At 41.3% G+C, this 19,108-nt stretch overlaps 1 protein-coding gene and 1 pseudogene across 2 annotated transcripts; one reads left to right on the plus strand and one right to left on the minus strand.

Annotated features, from left to right (window-relative positions):
- Window positions 1–8,749: 8,749 nt before the first annotated feature.
- On the minus strand, window positions 8,750–11,581 carry LOC129408702 (neoverrucotoxin subunit alpha-like). 2 transcript variants are annotated; one of them, XM_055153029.1, is made up of 4 exons: window positions 11,532–11,581; window positions 11,407–11,471; window positions 11,243–11,349; window positions 8,750–10,415 (listed from the first exon to the last, which is right to left on the minus strand). In XM_055153029.1, exons 3-4 carry the CDS (start codon window positions 11,328–11,330, stop codon window positions 9,004–9,006), a joined length of 1,500 nt encoding a protein of 499 aa, XP_055009004.1. In that variant the 5' UTR covers window positions 11,331–11,349; window positions 11,407–11,471; window positions 11,532–11,581; the 3' UTR covers window positions 8,750–9,003. The 2 variants fall into 2 exon arrangements, with proteins under 2 accessions (XP_055009004.1, XP_055008998.1); XM_055153023.1 differs by having other exon boundaries at window positions 11,407–11,537.
- Window positions 11,582–13,343: 1,762 nt separating this feature from the next.
- LOC110153666 (neoverrucotoxin subunit alpha-like) lies at window positions 13,344–18,069 on the plus strand (annotated as a pseudogene).
- The last annotated feature ends 1,039 nt before the right edge of the window (window positions 18,070–19,108 follow it).

Below are 19,108 nucleotides of genomic sequence, written 5' to 3' on the forward strand. Positions count from 1 at the left end.
ACAACAAGATCACACTCCTCGCAGTCTCTCTGCTCGCAGTTCTGAAAAAAAAAAAACATACCTGGCCCCTGCCCTGCAAGATGGGGCCACATAAGGGGGCCAGAGTTCTGATTGGTCGCTGCATGCAGTGACAGTTTCCATGCGGAAGATCAAAATTACAAGGCCTTTTTAACAGAGACTGACAAAACAGGAAGGCAATATAAAGAGAGAGGATCACACTTCCTCTCACCAAAATAAATGTTTTTCAAAATAAAATGAGTGCTTTAAAATAAACGAGAAATAAGATATGTTTTTCTCTACTGGGTTACACAAGTCCTGGCTTTTATTGGTCACATCTAGACCAGCTTTCATTTTCAGTTTTTAAGTCCCGTAACCCTTCAGCCTATTTTGAGGATTTAGATGTTTTTGGTGGATAAGCTCGGCTAGGTCTGGCCTAAACCAGGGACTGTGTCTATTTTTTATTTGAATTTTTCTCAGTGGGGCATGTTTGCCATAATTGTTATAAACAAGTGTTTGAAATATTTCCAGGCATCATCAACATCAGGGATCATGTCAATCCTGTGCCATTTTACTTGGGCGAGATCAAACAGAAATGCTTGTTCATTAAAATGTTTTAAAAACCCTTTAACTATAACTAAGGGGGAGGGCTCACATGCCATAGTGCAATGGTCGCTTAGATTTTGGCAGAACACACCTGAGACATACTTGTCAGGTGTCACCCATGCAAGTGAAAGTGCCCACCCCCTGTGACTGCACCCGCCAATAAGCCCGAAATGCCATATTACCCAGAGTGCCTCTCACCACTTCCTGCTCTGGTGCTTCCTGCTACCACTCACTGTGGCTGTGTGCTGGTCGTGCTCTGGAGTCGGCGTGCTCATTGATCGCTCGTGATATCAACTTCTACTACTATTACTTCTACTTCTACTTCAAAGTGTTCAACCCTCCACTCAGCAGTCAGTTTTTTTTTACCTCCCTTTGCGACAACAACTCAACTTCAGCACTTCAGCCGTGAGTCTGTGATGGCGAGCTGTGAATGAATACCCCAGCTAGGAGATGGAACTATATATTTTTTTCCTCCCTCTATCTTGCTGGATCTGAACTTCAAGAAAGACTCTTAAGAACTTTGAATCTCAGTCAATACGACTAGTGGACTAAACCCCAAAAAAGGACAATATACGATCTCACACCTAAAAATATAATACAATTTATCATATTATCAACTGTATCGTGTGTCCGCTCTTCATTCACTTACCCTATGGCTCTTCAGCGAATCTATTTCTGAAAAAGTTAATATTGCAGTCAGACCGCCTAGCCAACTACCACTGTTGGGCAAGTTACTTTGAAACTGTAATGCATTATTTATTACCTATTACTGTCATTTCAAAGTAATTCGTTGCATTACTTTAAGTTACTCTCACCAAAATAACTTTTGCGCTGTATATGGACTGAACCAGGACTAAACCAGAGCTGAACCAGGACTAAAACAGGACTCACTGTCGGGACGGGCTCGAAGGTGACCGCAGGAGAAAGGAGCGGCTCTGGCACCTCACGGAGGTAAGAGCGTCTGTCGCCCAATCGCTCTTTATGGACCCTGCTGCTTGGGCTCACGGTCCTGATTTCAGCAACTATTTGCAGGTACAAGACCCGGTGCAAGAGTCTGTTACAGTGCGTAACTTCTACCTTCCTTCAGCGTGTCCAGAAGTCCAACTTTTTGTGTGATGGTTTCATCTTCCTCTGTCTTTTGGGTGCGAGCGCAGGAGCCTTTGTCGGTGCAGAACATTTCGTCGACGTTGTGGGTTTCGTCGGGGAGAAAACTTGCAACCGTACAGGACTTCAGAATCACACTGCTAGAGATTGAACATGTATTTAAATTTGGCAGCTGAACACATTCTGTACTGTACTGTACAGTAGACAGAGTCCCTTGGCCAGTCAGGAGGCAGCGGGGGAAACGCAATACGCATTCATACAATGTAAAAAAAAACAGGGCATGCAAAATTGCACAAAAAAATAAAATAAAAAATCTGCGAGACAGCGAAAAGTGAACTGCGATAGAGGGAGGGAACGAGTGTAAACCAGGTCTAAACCAGAACTGACCAGCTCTAAACCAGGTCTAAACCAGAACTGACCCAGGTCTAAACCAGGTCTAAACCAAACTGACCCAGGTCTAAAACCAGGTCTAAACCAAAACTGACCAGGTCTAAACCAGGTCTAAACAGCGTGGAGTTCTTTGTCAGTCCTTTCACCCGCGGTCACCTGAAGGTCTACGAGGGGCATGTCCGGCGTTTCACCGCTGCTGATATCGAGGTGATTTTAGAGAATTTGTATGAAGAAAAACCCACCACTTCAATCCAGGTTAAAAAAACACTAACGCGCGTTACTCACATTTGTACCGAGTAAAATATTACTATTTTTTCCCCTGTAATTCCTTACATTACTGCGTTACAGCGCGGTGGTACGCACTTCTACTTCCCTCCAGGACTTCCGGTGACGCCATGCATGGAGCCGCAGCATAAAATCTAGGCTCCCGTCCGAAGGTTTACAATTAGGTTAATAACTTCATTTAATCTCAGCATTTCAGTGGCCATAAAGATAAAAGATGAGTGCCTCGAGTAAACAGAACAAAGGCTCAAATAAACGTGAAACAACGAAGCCCGACGTAGGGGAAAAAAGACCGCCGAGCCCAGCTAGCAACGAAGCCACAGCCGCAGGTATGCAGAGAGGCGGTGAGATAGCTGAGCTCATGGCTGAACTGAAAAAGGTCCGAAAGGAGAACCAAGACGGTCACAGAGACACAAAAAAGTCACTGGACCGATTAGAATTATTAGTAGAGGACTTAAAAACGAAAACTCAGGGACACGAAAAAAGACTGAACGAGGCGGAAAAGAGGATTAGCGAGACGGAGGACCGGGGAATGAGGCACGGCCGTATACTAAAGTATTTGCTTCAACGAGAGCTGGATCTCACATCGCGCTGCGAGGACCTGCAGAACAGAATGAGACGCAATAACCTGAGGATTTATCAGGTCCCCGAGGGCAACGAGGGACGCGACACTGTGAGCTTTGTACAGAATCTGATACGTTCCGCCCTGAATAAACCTGACATGGAGGTGAAAATAGAGAGAGCGCACCGGGCACTCGTGTCCAGACCAAAGGATTCTACGGTCCCTCCGAGATCCATTATTGTCAGATTCCTCGATTTTACTGTTAAAGAAAATGTGCTGCGACTTGCATGGGGCCAGAAGAAAACGATGTTTGAGGAGAAACGTATCTACTTTGATCACGACTACTCCCCCGATTTGCAAAGAAAGAGGGCGCGTGTTCGGCAGGTGATAAAGCAGCTGAAAGCAAAGGGAATCAACGCCAAATGCCCATACCCTGCTCAACTTCGGATTCAACTAGAGACGGGGGAAAAAACTTTCCCAACTCTGACTGAGGCAGCCGCCAAACTAAAGGAGTTGGGAATCACGGTGAGAGTGGAGGATCGGGAGAGGCTGGAGAAGTTGGCGAGAGACGACGGGTGGATGCAACCGGGAGAGTCGCGCGGAGGAGAGGCTTCACTTTCACCGGCGGACTTCGCTGCCTTCGTTAAGGACATGCAGTAGAGAAGGTTATGTAAATGACAAAGAATGAGAAGTGATTAGGCCTGAATATACTGCATGGATAGATGTAAGCTGAGAACTCCTTAACACCAGATGCAACAAATGTTATTAACCTTAAGTTAGTTAGATAATCCTTCATTTCGGACGGTTATGGGTAAATTTGAGTGCATAACACTCAATGAGCGGTCTTATAAAGAAGACTGCACTGGCATATTGCCTTATGTTCATCCCAGAGATAATTCGTCACATATCTCTGCCTAGTTGTAAACAGGAGCTGGTCCAATTAGGGTCAGCTGGATATATGGAAGTTCTAGTTATGACATTTGTTCTGCCCTTATTGTGTTATGTTCTTTTTTCCTTGACAAATGTTCTGGGTTTACTTACCAGTCAGATAACTTACTGGATTGCCACCAAGAAAATGATTACCACGTTGAACACAAACTACATTCTGAACAAACATGGTTGTACTTAACTTGATCAGCTATAATATAAAAGGTATAAATAACCCCATCAAGCGCAAGAAACTTTATGGTCAACTTAAAAATTTGGGTTGCTCTGTAGCATTAATTCAGGAAACCCACTTATCAGACAAGGAACACCTAAAATTAAGAAGAGAGTGGGTAGACCAGGTTTATAGTGCCTCGTGTAAAAATGGGAAAAAAAGAGGTGTAGCAATTCTTTTTCATAGATCAGAGTATTTTCAAAATGAAGAGCTTATTCAAGATGATGAAGGCAGATTTGTTATGGTAGTGGGCAAAATTGATAATATACAAGTTACTATACTAAACGTATATGCCCCCAATGAAGACTGCCCCCAATTCTTTGTGAAAATCGCATCTATCCTTGCTGAAAAAGGCAGAGGACTAATAATTGTCGGTGGGGACTTCAATTGTATATTGAATAGAAAACAAGATAAACTACCAAGTGATGTTGGACCCAGACTTAAAAAAGACTATGGCATTGCAGGGTATGCTAGAAGAATTAGGCCTGGTGGACATATGGCGCTTCCTCCATCCAAGAGGAAGGGACTTCACATTCTTGTCCCATGCTCACGGTACATACTCAAGAATAGATTTCTTTGCTATATCTAAAAGAGAATCATATAGAGCTTTGGAATGTAATATTGAACCCATCACAATTTCAGATCATGCACCAGTCACACTACGTATTTCTTTAGGTTCAAATGAAAGATTTAAATATTGGAGACTTAATGTTTCGCTATTAACTGATCCAAGCGTGTACCAGGAGCTAAAATCTGATTTGGAAGAATATTTCAACCTGAATGACAAAGAAAATATTACCCCTTCCATTTTTATGGCAGGGGGCCAAAGCGGTAATGCGAGGGAGGATAATAGCCATAGCATCAAGAATTAAGAAACAAAGACTATATGAGCAACAAAAATTAGAGATAGAAATTAAGATACTACAAAAAGAGCATAAAAAGACACAAGATAAAAAAACCCTTGCATTAATACAAGAAACAAAGCAAAAATTAGATGACCTATTGACTTACAAAGCAGAGGGGGCACTTAGATTTATAAACAGGAAATACTATGAAATGGGTAACAGAGCGAGTAGATTACTTGCTTTTCAGCTAAAGAAGGCTCAGTCAAGTCGAATTGTAACCAAAATTAAACACCCGGCAACTAGTAGTCTAGTAACACAACCAAAGGATATTTCAGAGGCCTTTGCAGCTTACTATACTTCTTTATATGAAACTGAGGACCAAACCGATAAAACAGAAAAGATAAAACAATTCTTGGAACCACTTAATATGACCAAACTATCTGATGCTGAAGCAGTAGATTTAGAAAGGCCCATCACAGAGAAAGAAGTTAGAGAAACTGTTCTTAAACTGAAAAATAACAAATCACCAGGAGTGGATGGGTTCTCCTGTGAATATTATAAATCATTTATTAATGAACTCTCACCAATGCTTACAAGACTATATAACTATGCCCTGGACAGTAAGGACCCACCCGCCTCCTGGTCAGAAGCTTTAATAACTGTGATAAAGAAAGAAGGTAAAGACCCCACATTATGTACAGGATACAGACCAATAAGTCTTTTATGTGTTGATTTAAAAATCTTAACTAGTATCCTGGCCAAAAGAATACAAAAATATATTAGAAGATTGGTAGGGCCAGATCAGACTGGTTTTATCAATGGTCGTTATGGCTCAGACAACATACGCAGGACTCTAAACCTACAATCACTTGCCACCTCAAGAAAACAAACATCAATGCTTCTCAGTTTAGATGCCGAGAAGGCATTTGATCGAGTAGACTGGCTATACCTGAAACACGTATTGCAAAATATGGGATTTGGGGTCAAATTTGTTGATTGGGTCATGCTGTTTTATAAAAATCCAAAATCAAGAGTACGAGTAAATGGATATTGTTCCGAATTTTTCAATCTGGGTAGAGGAACGAGGCAGGGAGATGGGCTGAGTCCTGTCTTGTTTGCCCTGAGTATTGAACCATTTGCAGAGGCAGTGAGACAGAACCCCCACATTCATGGTATAAGAGATGAAAGCGGAACTCAGCACAAAATTGCTTTATTCGCAGACGATGTGCTGTTATATTTGGAGGACCCATTAGTGTCCATCCCTGCATTGCTGAAATGCCTAGATGATTATGGCTCTATCTCTGGATTTAGAATAAATGAGAGTAAGTCAGAAGCCATGATGTTATCAGGAAAATGGCCAACACAACTTGCATCTTTTAAGCGTAATGATCAAGGTTTTAAATATTTGGGGATCACACTTCCACCCAACCCACTTCAGTTGTTCAAATCAAATTACAATAAATTGATTACCCAAATTAAGGCAGACTTACTAAGGTGGGAGGTGCTGCCGCTGTCTCTGTTTGGTAGAATTGAAACAATCAAAATGAATGTTTTGCCAAGGCTTCTATATCTATTTCAGTCCTTACCTGTGTGGGTTCCCAAGTCTACATTTACTCAGTTAGACAAAATGTTTTCTAAATTTATATGGCAAAATAAAAGGCCGAGAATCAGGCTAAAACTGCTGTGTTCTCCGAGGGACAGGGGTGGAGTCTCTCTCCCAAATTTTAGATACTACTACTGGGCTGCTCAACTGGCTGCCATAACACAGTGGATTTATAATGACCGGGAGGCGGGATGGGTCCAAATAGAACAAAATTCAAAACCAGGAGTTGGCTTATCTGTGTTGCCATTTCAAAGTGGAACACTCTGGAAAAAACTTAAGCTTAAAAATGTGTGGATTAAGCACACTTTACGTATATGGAACTGTGTGAGAAAAAAACTTGGTGGTACAACTTGTCTTACAAGAGCCACGCCGATAGCTGGGAATATAGACTTCCAACCATCTATGTGGGACAGTGGGTTCAAAAGGTGGATGAGTAGTGGCCTAAGGACGGTTAACCAGCTTTTTGAGGGCAGTAACCTAAAATCCTTTTCTCAAATACAAAAACAGTTTTCATTACCCTCAACAGATCATTTTCGTTATTTACAAATAAGGCACTACATTCAAAGTCATGCTGAATGGGAAAAAATTAAAGCAGAACCTACAGGTATCGAACAATACTTTATAACAGTACAAGAAAAACATCTGCCGACCAAGAAACATGTATCATTAATATACAAGATGTTGATGAGAGATATGGGGGAACACACACTGGATATCAGAGATAAATGGGAATTGGAGTTAAATGTAGTTATTGAGGATGGGACGTGGGGGGATATGTGTGTGGTCAGCCACAAAGGTGTCAACAGTAATCTGTGGAAGGAATTTGATTGGAAGACAAAAATTAGATACTTTAGAACCCCTTTAATCATTTCAAGTTTCTACAAAACCATGTCTCCATTATGTTGGAGAAACTGTGGCATGGTGGCGGATCACTCACATGTCTTCTGGGATTGCCCAGTTCTTGGTAATTATTGGCAGGACATTAAAATAGAAATAGAAAAGATACTGTCTTGTGAACTCTCTATGGATCCGCTGATTTATGTACTAGGAGCACTGTCAGATAATGTATGTGTAAACGATCAAAAATATGTTCTCCGTATTCTTCTGATGATTGCACGAAAAATTATAACTGTTAACTGGAGGAAACCCTCCCCTCCAACAAGGACAGAATGGATACAGAGACTGAAACAAGTCTATATCATGGAACAACTAACAGCCAAACTTCAGATGAAAATGGATGTATTCTTAGAACGATGGACTCCGGTGACTGTGTACCTGAATAATAACTAACATAATAACCCTCTGTCAAGGATTGTTCTAAATGTTTATGTTAATAAACTAAAGTTCAAAAAAAAAAAAAAAAGTAACATATGAACAACCTGAAACTTTAAGAAAAATGCAATTTCAACACAATGTTTTAACATGAACTTGTAGGCAAATAGAAATTAGAAATAGAAATAGAAGTCAATTTTTGTTGTAAAATCCTGCACTCGGCTCCACTTTTCTCATGTTGGACATTTTTCTGATGAGGGTGTCACGGTCAACAGTCAAAAACGATCGTCCTTTAAGAGCGTTTGGAAAGAGACAAGTCTTCATTTGTGCTGCTCTGGTGGGAGGGGCCACGTACAGAGACGCTGGAGACGCTGCTGTGATAAACACCACAGAAAATTAACAAGATTTTAATAGAAAATATCATTCAAATATTTTAGTAGAAAATCAGCCGAGGGCCAGGTTAAAGGTCTTGGAGGGCCGGATCTGGCCCCCGGGCCGTATGTTTGACACCCCTGCTCTAGCAGAATGAGTTGGGAGGTGACATGGGGGGCAGTCAGGTCACTAACTGCAGGTAGAGCACAGGCAGGTGCTGTAACAGGCAGCTATAGCCATAGAGAAGTTTTTTGACAGGGTAATCTTCATGATAATCAGTTCAAATTGTTTTGCAACAGATTTGGATGCTAAGACTGAACACTGCAAATGAACTTTATAATAGATGGTGACTCCACCCCCTTTGGAGTCTCTGTATCTGGTGGTTTCTATTCTATTCCCAAAACTACTTTTGTGAAAAATGTCTTTAGATCAGATGTCGTTTATTAGAGTCTGGGTTCCATCCTGGAAATATAAATCTTCTGATGAGAAAGTACCTCAATCTTACTAATCAGTGGTCAAAGAGAGGAAATAAAGAGCAGAGGCACAGGTATCTTGGGTCATACCATTTATTAGATCAAATTACACTTTTTTTTATCATTCACAAATTGTAACAGTTTTTATTTTTTCACAAGAAAACAACCTAAGAAAATCACACCTACTTGAATTACATTTGTTACATTTAAAAAGAATCAGGTCAAAATCATTGGCTTAAAGAGAATACAGGACAGTGGTGATGAGTTTGACAAGGATCATCTGGACATTTGAAGCTCATTTTACTCTGTGACAACAGTTACTCCACTTGGTTTCTCAGTTACTCATAATTTTCTACCAGGAGCCCATTTTTGTATTTGTAAGTAGCAGCACCGATGTGGGACGTGCCGCTTCTCGCTGTGACACACTGAGTTACTTGACCTTTGTTTTTGTGAAAATTTACAGCTTTCTGCCGCATTCTGGACACCACATCATCTTTATTGAACCATGGAACTTCTACTGACTGTAATTGTGGCTCATAAGTCTCCCCCAACTTCAGAGTATTCAGGTACTGACCCATCTCCTCCAGCTGAGGATCTGCGTTCCCCAGAGAGGTGAAGACATAGACCCAGCGGACTTCATCTCCTGGAGCCAACACAAACTTATCGAGCTCAGCCTGAGTGGACAACACTAACTCTCCCTCCATTATGTCTAAACACGACTGAACCACACTCACCTCCCTCTCCTTGTCCTCCAGCCACTTGGTGAGTCTGTCCTGGCTGAACGGGGACATGAGTCTCTGGTCAAAGAGACTTCTGAGGACGCTCTCTTCCACTGTCCCCTCTCGAATGGCAGGACATGTCTCTGCCATCTGCCTCTGCAGCTCTACACTGTAACTCTGACACAGTTTGGAGAACCTGTGCACCTGCTGCTGAAGCTCAGGGAACTTCCCCACTGCACTGACAGACAAACATTCATTACTCCTCATAGTAAAACTGTCCAGATCCTCCAGAGTCTCCTCAGCCTCCAGCACTAAACCTACACTGATGTGTCTACTGACTAACCCATTAGCTGCAGGGTTCAGATGTGTCACTGGCACCATCCACACTCTCACTGGGACTGAGCTCTCTCCATGTTCTCCCAGAAGTTTGCTCATATCTCTGTAGGTCTGTACTGCCTCTGCCAAAGTAGCAGGACTACGCTCAAGAAGGAAGTCAGAATACCATTTCACTGTGAGTTTTTCAGCTATAGATTTTTGTTCTTCTGTGAGGTCTTCATCATAATTAAAGTGAACTGAAAAGAAAATTAAGTCGATCACTACCTTCACATTTAATTTGAACTCCTGAAGTTCACTTTCCTGGACCACGTGACTGTCAAACACAAAGAAAACGTTCCCTCCGTACTCTATCCCTGTGACCACATGTGTGGCCAGGCCTCTCTGCACCATGTCCCTGTCCTTCATGTTGTCCCAGTCTCCTGCTGTGAGGGACAGCTGCTCAAAGTGAGTGCTGGCTTTGTACTGCAGAATCACTCTGCTCTGGTTTTTAAACTGCTGTTTGTCGTGGAGAAACTTGGCCGAACCTTCTCCTTCCACAAAACCACACAGAACACTGGCTCTTAAAGAGGCCTGTATCTCCAGGAGAGACGCCTTCTCTTCAGCCGAGTCTGAGCTGGAGAGTCTGAAGTGACTGTGGGGCTGAGGACTTGTCCGGGTCATGGACTTTAACACTGCAGAATCCCACAGAGCGCTCCCTAAAAAAAACCTCACGTTAGATTTAATGAAACATTATTTCAGCAAATATGGATAAAAGAAAAAAAAAGTGACTGTGTCATTGTTGTTTTTCATTTTGACAAAACAGTTTCTCCTAAAGCAGCTCCTAAATATCAAAGAGTTTGGGTTTGGGATTGTCAGAAAATATCCAGTTAAATGGACATTGGGAGAATGTCTGAGTCAAACCAGCTCAACAGCGCCGACAAGTGGATGTCTGCGGGAGTGACAGAGCTCCACCAGAAAACTCAAACTGAACTGAAGCTCTGTCCTGTGATGAACTCGACAAACAACTATAACATGTTTGGAGAAGTTGTATTTATCAAAAACAGATCAAAACTACACTCGTGAATGTCACTACTAAAGCAGAACAACTGAAGTGAAGTTAGTTTGACTTTAAATGTGAATTATATATTTGTAAAACATCTCAAATACTCTTACTTACAACACAGACACTAGAAATATACTTTACTTTTGTTGTGATACCAGCGCTCTGGACTTGTTCAATTATATTTTATACTGAAACTCACATTTCATGGACTGAGCTGATCTCGATGCCTAAACTCACACTGAGTCTGTGTCCTAAAGCACAACACGCTCACACTGGGTTTGTAAAGATGATTTAAATATTATGTTCAGAACAACACACTTGTGTTTGTACGTAAAGAAAATGCAAAGAGCAAATTAAATTCATTTCAAGAAAAAGATTTATATTATTGACTTAACTTTATAGACCTACTAACAATATTTGAAATATAAAAATACATTTTAGTACAGTTTATAAAATAATGGATGGTATTATGAAGCTGACCTTGTAGGAGCTGATCTGTTCGTGCGTCGTACAACATCCCCAGTCTGAACTTTCGGCCGAGAGCCGCCGTCACCGGATACGAGCCCATTTCACCAGAAAAACTGTAACTGTAAAAACACAGAGTCACACTCAAACCACTGGGACTTAAAGAGCGCTCTCCTCACCTGTTTCTTAAACCCGACTCAGCAGAAGACGCTGTTTCAGTTGTAGGTCTTTAGTTTTAGTGGCTGAAGCTGCAGTAGAAGCTGCAGTAGAAGCTGCAGTAGAAGCTGCAGTAGAAGCTGCAGTAGAAGCTGCAGTAGAAGCTCGTCTGCTCTGTTGTATGAGGAACAGGAGCTGGTACAGGGAGTGGAGTCAGCGGAGGCGGGACTGTCCAAAGTGTGTGTGGGTTTGACAGTTTAGACTTGTGTCCTGTTTCTTCAGAGTCATTTATTCTTAATTTCTCAGAGACATAATGTTCAGTAAAACATGTCACCAAACTGTGTTTTGATGGTAAATCAGGTTTTCAAACTTGTGAAACTTCCATGAAGACAAGCAGGTGGTGGACTGTCCACCAGAAAAGTTACACAGTGCATCTTTAAGGGTTTAAGCCACAAGTCAAAATTAATAATTGTTATATTCTTATTTTTGTAAAGATCACATTTTTTTTTCTGAAAAACTTCACTTGCACAAGTGTGATGTATTGCAGTGTGACAGCTGGATTTTCTGAGAAAAATACAATTGTAATTGTTAAAAAGATATCCTTTAAGATGTGACAGTTACATAATTATTAAACTGGCTCTACAGACATGTTTACCCAAACATATTTGGTATGATTTATGTGTGAGCTATTTTGCAAATGTCAATTCTCAATAAAGAAGTGTACAAAAGTGATAAGATATAACTGCAACTTCCTATTTCCTTTTTTGTTTTTTTAATATAGAAACTCAAATATAAATGCATCCTACGTACAGTGTAGATGTAGTGAGATGTAAATGTCTTGTGTAAAGCTCATGCATGACAAACGTATGTTCATGTTTTTCTTATTCCATCACTTTCAGCATATTTTTTTATCACACACTGAAAAATCTCCTATTATTTATTTTACAGACATAAAAAATCCAGAGTCAGACACTAACCCCAGACTCTGCAGGTCCCTGAGATCAGGACTGAGACTCTGAGCTGCTCACAAAACACACGAGCACTCTGACACTTTCCACTGTACAACTTTGAGTGATGATCAGTTTGAATGAAAAAGTACATTTTGCAGTTAAATTTTGTTTAGGATTTTGTGCGAGCTTTTTCACCAATGTCAATTTTCAGTAAAGAAATGTTTCAAAACTGAAAAAAGTATAAAAGTGTAATTAGAACTGATCTAAGTTTATCAAGGATGAGGAACTGCTGCTGCTGATGGGTGATTCTTTATGATGATATTATGAGTATATATTATGATGATATATTATGATGATATATATGTTTTAAACACCAGGGTGTGTCATTGTGCTGCTTCCCGTTTTTGTTGGTCGCTCAGACCCTGAAACAGTGTCTGACGTGACTCACTGATTTCTGTGGAAATGTTTAAATAATCTGTAGATTATACACCGTACAAATGTGCAACAACTCTTCCTTATATAACACCTGTGTCCTGCCAATCATCATATCATCTTTGCACCATTTTCCTTTTGACCTCTTCTGTATAACTGAGATATATTTTAATGACTATATTTCTATATTTTTTTATTTGACTTGTACATATACATTTATATACTTCTGCCTTATTTCACATCAGTCTCTTGCCATTTCTGCTACTTATTTATAATTTATTTGATCATTTATATGTTTCTCTTTGTTTATATAAAATGCTGTGAACTACTGTGTCCAAATAATTCTCCTTTTCAATCAACGAAGTTTGTCTGAGTCAAAGAAAATGTCCTTATAAAGTCATGATTTGTACTTCCTCCAACAACCAACGCCCCTATAAAAGACAGCAGCCTGTCTGCTTCCTCAGAGCGTCTTCAGATCACCTGCCGTTCAGAGCACCTGCTCAGAGCACCTTTCAGAGCACCTGCCGTTCAGAGCACCTGCCCTTCAGAGCACCTGCCCTTCAGACCGTTCAGAGCACCTGCCCTTCAGAGCACCTGCCCTTCAGAGCACCTGCCCTTCAGAGCGCCTGCCCTTCAGAGTACCCCAGAAGACTTCAGAGGACGACAATGTTCCAGGTGAGCACTGAGCAGCTCCATTTCTTGCAAAGATTGTGTAACCTTATATTGTGTTTGGGTTTTCAAGTTTAGGTCTGTAAAAAGTACCATTTGCTTTTTCGTACCGGAACGAGGCTTCATTTAAACCTCAGACACAACTATTTTAATGCAACAAAATGAATATTCACCATTTTAGTAAATTCTAAAGGTCTCAAAAAAAAAAAAAAAAGTTTGTGTTTGCCTGTGTTAAATTGTGGACTTCATTTTAAAAAGGCCTTTCTTGTCTGTGTTCATAAATCATACTGATAAATGGTCACATTTGTCTATAGCGCTTTTCCACCTTCAAGGCACTTAAAGCACTTTACAACAAGGAAACACTCACCCATTCACACACACATTCACACACACGTGCACACAGACACTGTGGGCAAGGTGGGTTAAGTGTCTTGCCCAAGGACACAATGACAGCATTCATCTGAGCTGGAATCACACCAGCAACCTGTGGGTCAGTGGATCTGACCACTCAACCTGTGATGTTTATGTCGAGAGCTGGAATCAAACCACCAACCTTCAGATCAGTGGGCGAATGCTCCACCAACTGAGCTACTGCCGCCACACTGATAAAAGCTACACTTATTTGTTTCATACATTGAAAATTCAGTGTTTTTTTCTCCATTTTGTCCAGCTTTTATTTGTCAAACATGTCTCATGTCTTGGTTGTGTTTTTCCACAGTTGGAGAAAAAGGCTAAAAACAATCAGATGATTGTTGGAGGTCTGGGCCGACCGTTCACTCTGGGCATGTTGTATAATGCCCCAAAGGACCAACTCATCCCAGGTCAGTTACTGTTTCTGTTACACTTTATGAAGCACTTTGCATTTTTCTCAACAGAAGCTGCAGATGCATCTTTGAACCAAATGATCAAATGAATAATTGAACAGAGAATCAAAAAATGGTGACAGAAAAAAGACAATGTAATGTGTTTCTAATTTGAGATGATGGTAGCAGGAGCACAGCGAGCTTTATCTTCTTTAAGGGCCATGAATCTGGTGATGTAACTGTAATGAGTTATACATTGAATAAAATAATAATAAAAACAAAATAAGAGTTTGTGCAGGAACTTCCGGCTCCTTCTGACTCTGGTTCCCATTGACTTTGGAATATTGTGGCTCCTCTCTCTATAACTGCTGCTGTGAGCCTCGACATGTTGTTAAAATGTTTGTATTAACCCAGTCTACATGATCCCAGTGTTTATATTTTTCCATTTTGTCTGTTAATAAATTCCAATTCCTAAAATAGAACCTGGCTCCAGATTTGCTCCTGTCGTGAGCTTCATTTGACTGGAGCTGGGTGTTCAGTGACGTCACACTCCCCCAGTCCATTTGTTTACAGCGTCTGTTGACAGTCGCTCAGCGAAGCAGACGGGGCGTTTTCACCCTCATGTTACAGATAACACTATCTCCTGTCAATCATCTTATCATTGTTGCACTGCCTATGACCTCTTGTATAAAGGTGACACTTGTCTCTTGCTCTTTATTGCTACTTATTGGCCCGAGCCATTAACGAAGTAACTGACGAGGGCTATTGTCCTTCGTCGGTTTCTTTTTATTATTATTTTTTTTCCGACCAAATGATCGCGATTTTTGACCCCCTGAACATCGACTAAAAGTCCCACACCCAGGTATCAGATCAATCGGCCCGGCAAAAAATTTGATAAAATGGGCATCGTGACAATGACCGAAGTGATCCAACTCAACAGCGCCACCTAGAATTGGACCCCTATGGGAGTGGGGACAGGCAAACTTTGTCATAGGGAAACAGTGATAGAGAACAATGAGACAAGACAAAAGGTGAATTGGAGCATGACCCTATGACGAACAGGAAGTCGGCCATATTGGATCAAACATTCACCGCCGTTTTGACTTGGGTGTCTGCAAAAAGATTCATGTCCCTGGGGTTTAGTCCAAATGAGCTCAGATTTGACATGTCACATCCACAGACATAAACTGACAAAAGTCATCAGAAGGATTTTTGATACTCCTTACGGTTTGCCTGTAGCACGCCGGCAAAAAACGCCTTCATTTCCTGTTTCTTGGCCTACAGAGCTCAAATTCAAATCACAATTGCGTGATCCCGGCCTGAATGTAATGAAATATGAAATTTAATAAAAGTGAACTCTATAGCGCCCCCTAGCATAGACATGAAACGTCTATGCATGATTACAAGAAAAAAAGTCTATTACGTACATGATGCATTATTCACGGTTGGCCAGCAGTGGTGCAAAGAATCACCCAAAAATATTTTTTTTTATTATTACAGGGACATGCTTAGTCCGATAGTGCTGAAATTTGAATCACTAATGCAAGATTTTAGCCTGAATATAATACACTATAAAACATATGAAAAGTGAACACTATAGCGCCCCCTAGCATAGACACGAAACGTCAACAATATCAGATTTGGACCAAAATCGGGAATTAAACTCTACGCACGATTACAAGCAAAAAAGTCTATTATGGACATGGGACATTTTTCACTGTTTGCCAGCAGGAGTGCAAGGACTCACCCATAAAATAGTAAAAAAAATAAATATATGCCCATGTTTAATCTGATGGTGCTGAAATTTGAATCACTAATGTCTGATCATAGTCTGAATGGCGGTCGCAAGTCCCCGGCAGTTCCGTGGGAGGGAAGTGTGCGCCGGGGCGAGGGCCATCATCACAGCAGGCGACTGTAATTTTTTATTTATTATTACCATTTATATTTTTTGCTCTTTGTTATTATATTATATTGTGTCTGTATAACCTCACTGAGCTTTGAGTGACACTCCCTTAGTACAATTTCAGGACCAGAGTCAATTATAACCTGCTGGTGTTTTTACTTCATCAAGAGAATGATGAAGAAGAAGTACTAGTACACTAGTATACAAGTATAAATGTGTACAGTCAGCTGTGTGCAGAGAATGTGCTGTAAATGACCAGTGTTTGTTTGTTTTAGGAATGGCCCTTTGGGACTCACAAACTTTACAAAGTCTGACGGTGAAGAAGCCCCAGAGGAGCAGTCACTTTGACGTCAGATCGTCAGACTCCACTGCAGACACGTCCTTTAACCTGAATGTGGACGCGTCTCTGAAGCTCAGCTTTCTGAGTGGGATGATTGAAGTGGGGGGGTCAGCCAACTACCTGAACAACAAAAAACAATTTAAAAACCAGAGCAGAGTGACCCTGCAATACCAGGCCACCACTCATTTTAAGCAGTTGTCCCTCACAGCAGATGTGTGTGAGAAAATACAGAACAGTGTGATTAATGAGAAGGGCCTGGGCACACATGTGGTCACAGGGATAGAGTACGGAGCCAACGCTTTCTTTGTGTTCGACAGTCAGAAGGTAGAATCTAGTGACCTCCAGACTGTCAAAGGACAGTTGGAGGTAGCTATCAAAAAGATTCCTACGTGTGAAATTCACGGAGAGGCAAAGGTAGAACTCACTGAAGAAGAAAAAACCTAGTTAAAACATTGTCTGTTCAGTTTTATGGAGATTTTCTTCTTGAGAGCAATCCTGCAACATTTGATGCAGCTGTTCAGACCTATGTGACTCTGCCCAAGCTGCTGATGGGAGCAGACGGCAAAGAACCAGTGAACACTGTTCCTGTGAAGGTCTGGCTGCTTCCACTGGAGGTCTTTAAAAATGAGCCTGTTCCAGTGACTAAAGGCATCAGTGTAGGTTTAGTGCTGGAGGCTGAGGAGACTCTGGAGGATCTGGAAAACATTACCATGAGGTGTAATGAATGTTTGTCTGTCAGTGCAGTGGGGAAGTTCCCTGAGCTTCAGCGCCAGGTGCGCAGGTTCTACAAACTGTGTCACTATTATGGTGTACATCTGCAGAAGCAGATGGCAGAGACATGTCTTGCTATTCGAGAGGGGACAGTGGAAGAGAGCGTCCTCAGAAGTCTCTTTGACCAGAGACTCAAGTCCCCATTCAGCCAGGACAGACTCACCAAGTGGCTGGAGGACAAGGAGAGGGAGGTGAGTGTGGTTCAGTCGTGTTTAGACATAATGGAGGGAGTCCCGGTGTTGTCCACTCAGGCTGAGCTTGATAAGTTTGTGTTGGCTCCAGGAGATGAAGACCGCTGGGTCTATGTCTTCACCTCTCTGGGGAACGCAGATCCTCAGCTGGAGGAGATGGGTCAGTACCTGAATACTCTGAAGTTCGGGGAGCCTTTTCAGCAGGTAGAATTCATGTCAGAAGCTCCATGGTTTACGAAAGATGATGTGGTGACCAGAATGCGGCGGAAAGCTGTACATTTTCACGCAACCAAAGGTCAAGAAACTCAGTGTGTCACAGCGATAAGCGGTGTCCCACATCGGTGCTGCTACTTACAAATACAAAAACGGGCTCCTGCTAGAAAAATTTACTGGATTCATTGTTGTCACAGAGTAAAGGAGCTTCAAATGTCCAGATGATCCTTGTCAAACTCATCACCACTGTCCTGTATTCTCTTTAAGCCAATGATTTTGACCTGATTCTTTTTAAATGTAACAAATGTAATTCAAGTAGGTGTGATTTTCTTAGGTTGTTTTCTTGTGAAAAAGTAAAAACTGTTACAATAAAAAAAAAGTGTAATTTGATCTAATACATGGTTTGACCCAAGATACCTGTGCCTCTGCTCTTTATTTCCTCTCTTTGACCACTGATTAGTAAGATTGAGGTACTTTCTCATCAGAAGATTTATATTTCCAGGATGGAACCCAGACTCTAATAAACGACATCTGATCTAAAGACATTTTTCACAAAAGTAGTTTTGGTGAATAGAATAGAAACCACCAGATAGAGACTCCAAAGGGGGTGGAGTCACCATCTATTATAAAGTTCATTTGCAGTGTTCAGTCTTAGCATCCAAATCTGTTGCAAAACAATTTGAACTGATTATCATGAAGATTACCCTGTCAAAAAACTTCTCTATGGCTATGGCTGCCTGTTACAGCACCTGCCTGCGCTCTACCTGCAGTTAGTGACCTGACTGCCCCCCATGTCACCTCCCAACTCATTCTGCTAGAGCAGGGGTGTCAAACATATGGCCCGGGGGCCAGATCACGCCCTCCAAGACCTTTAATCTGGCCCTCGGCTGATTTTCTACTAAAATATTTGAATGATATTTTCTATTAAAATCTTGTTAATTTTCTGTGGTGTTTATCACAGCAGCGTCTCCAGCGTCTCTGTACGTGGCCCCTCCCACCAGAACAGCACAAATGAAGACTTGTCTCTTTCCAAACGCTCTTAAAGGACGATCGTTTTGACTGTTGACCGTGACACCCTCATCAGAAAAATGTCCAACATGAGAAAAGTGGAGCCGAGTGCAGGATTTTACAACTAAAATTGACTTCTATTTCTATTTCTAATTTCTATTTGCCTACAAGTTCATGTTAAAACATTGTGTTGAAATTGCATTTTTCTTAAAGTTTCAGGTTGTTCATAATGTTATAATATTTTGTATTTTGTATTTTTGAGTTCATAAGTTAAAAAAGATTTCTGTAATAGATTTGTGTTTCTCTGCACAAATATTTGAACTTATTGTTATTTTTGGGGTTTATATGACATGAGTTTTCTGGTCCGGACACTTTGGGATCAAAGTCGGTTGGATACGGCCCCCGGAACAAAATGAGTTTGACACCTCTGGTCTAGGGGATCTGA

Source organism: Boleophthalmus pectinirostris, unplaced genomic scaffold (genome assembly GCF_026225935.1).
Source record: "Boleophthalmus pectinirostris isolate CB_2022bp ecotype Guang Dong unplaced genomic scaffold, ASM2622593v1 HiC_scaffold_1, whole genome shotgun sequence".
In the NCBI taxonomy this organism is placed as follows: Eukaryota; Metazoa; Chordata; class Actinopteri; order Gobiiformes; family Gobiidae; genus Boleophthalmus; species Boleophthalmus pectinirostris.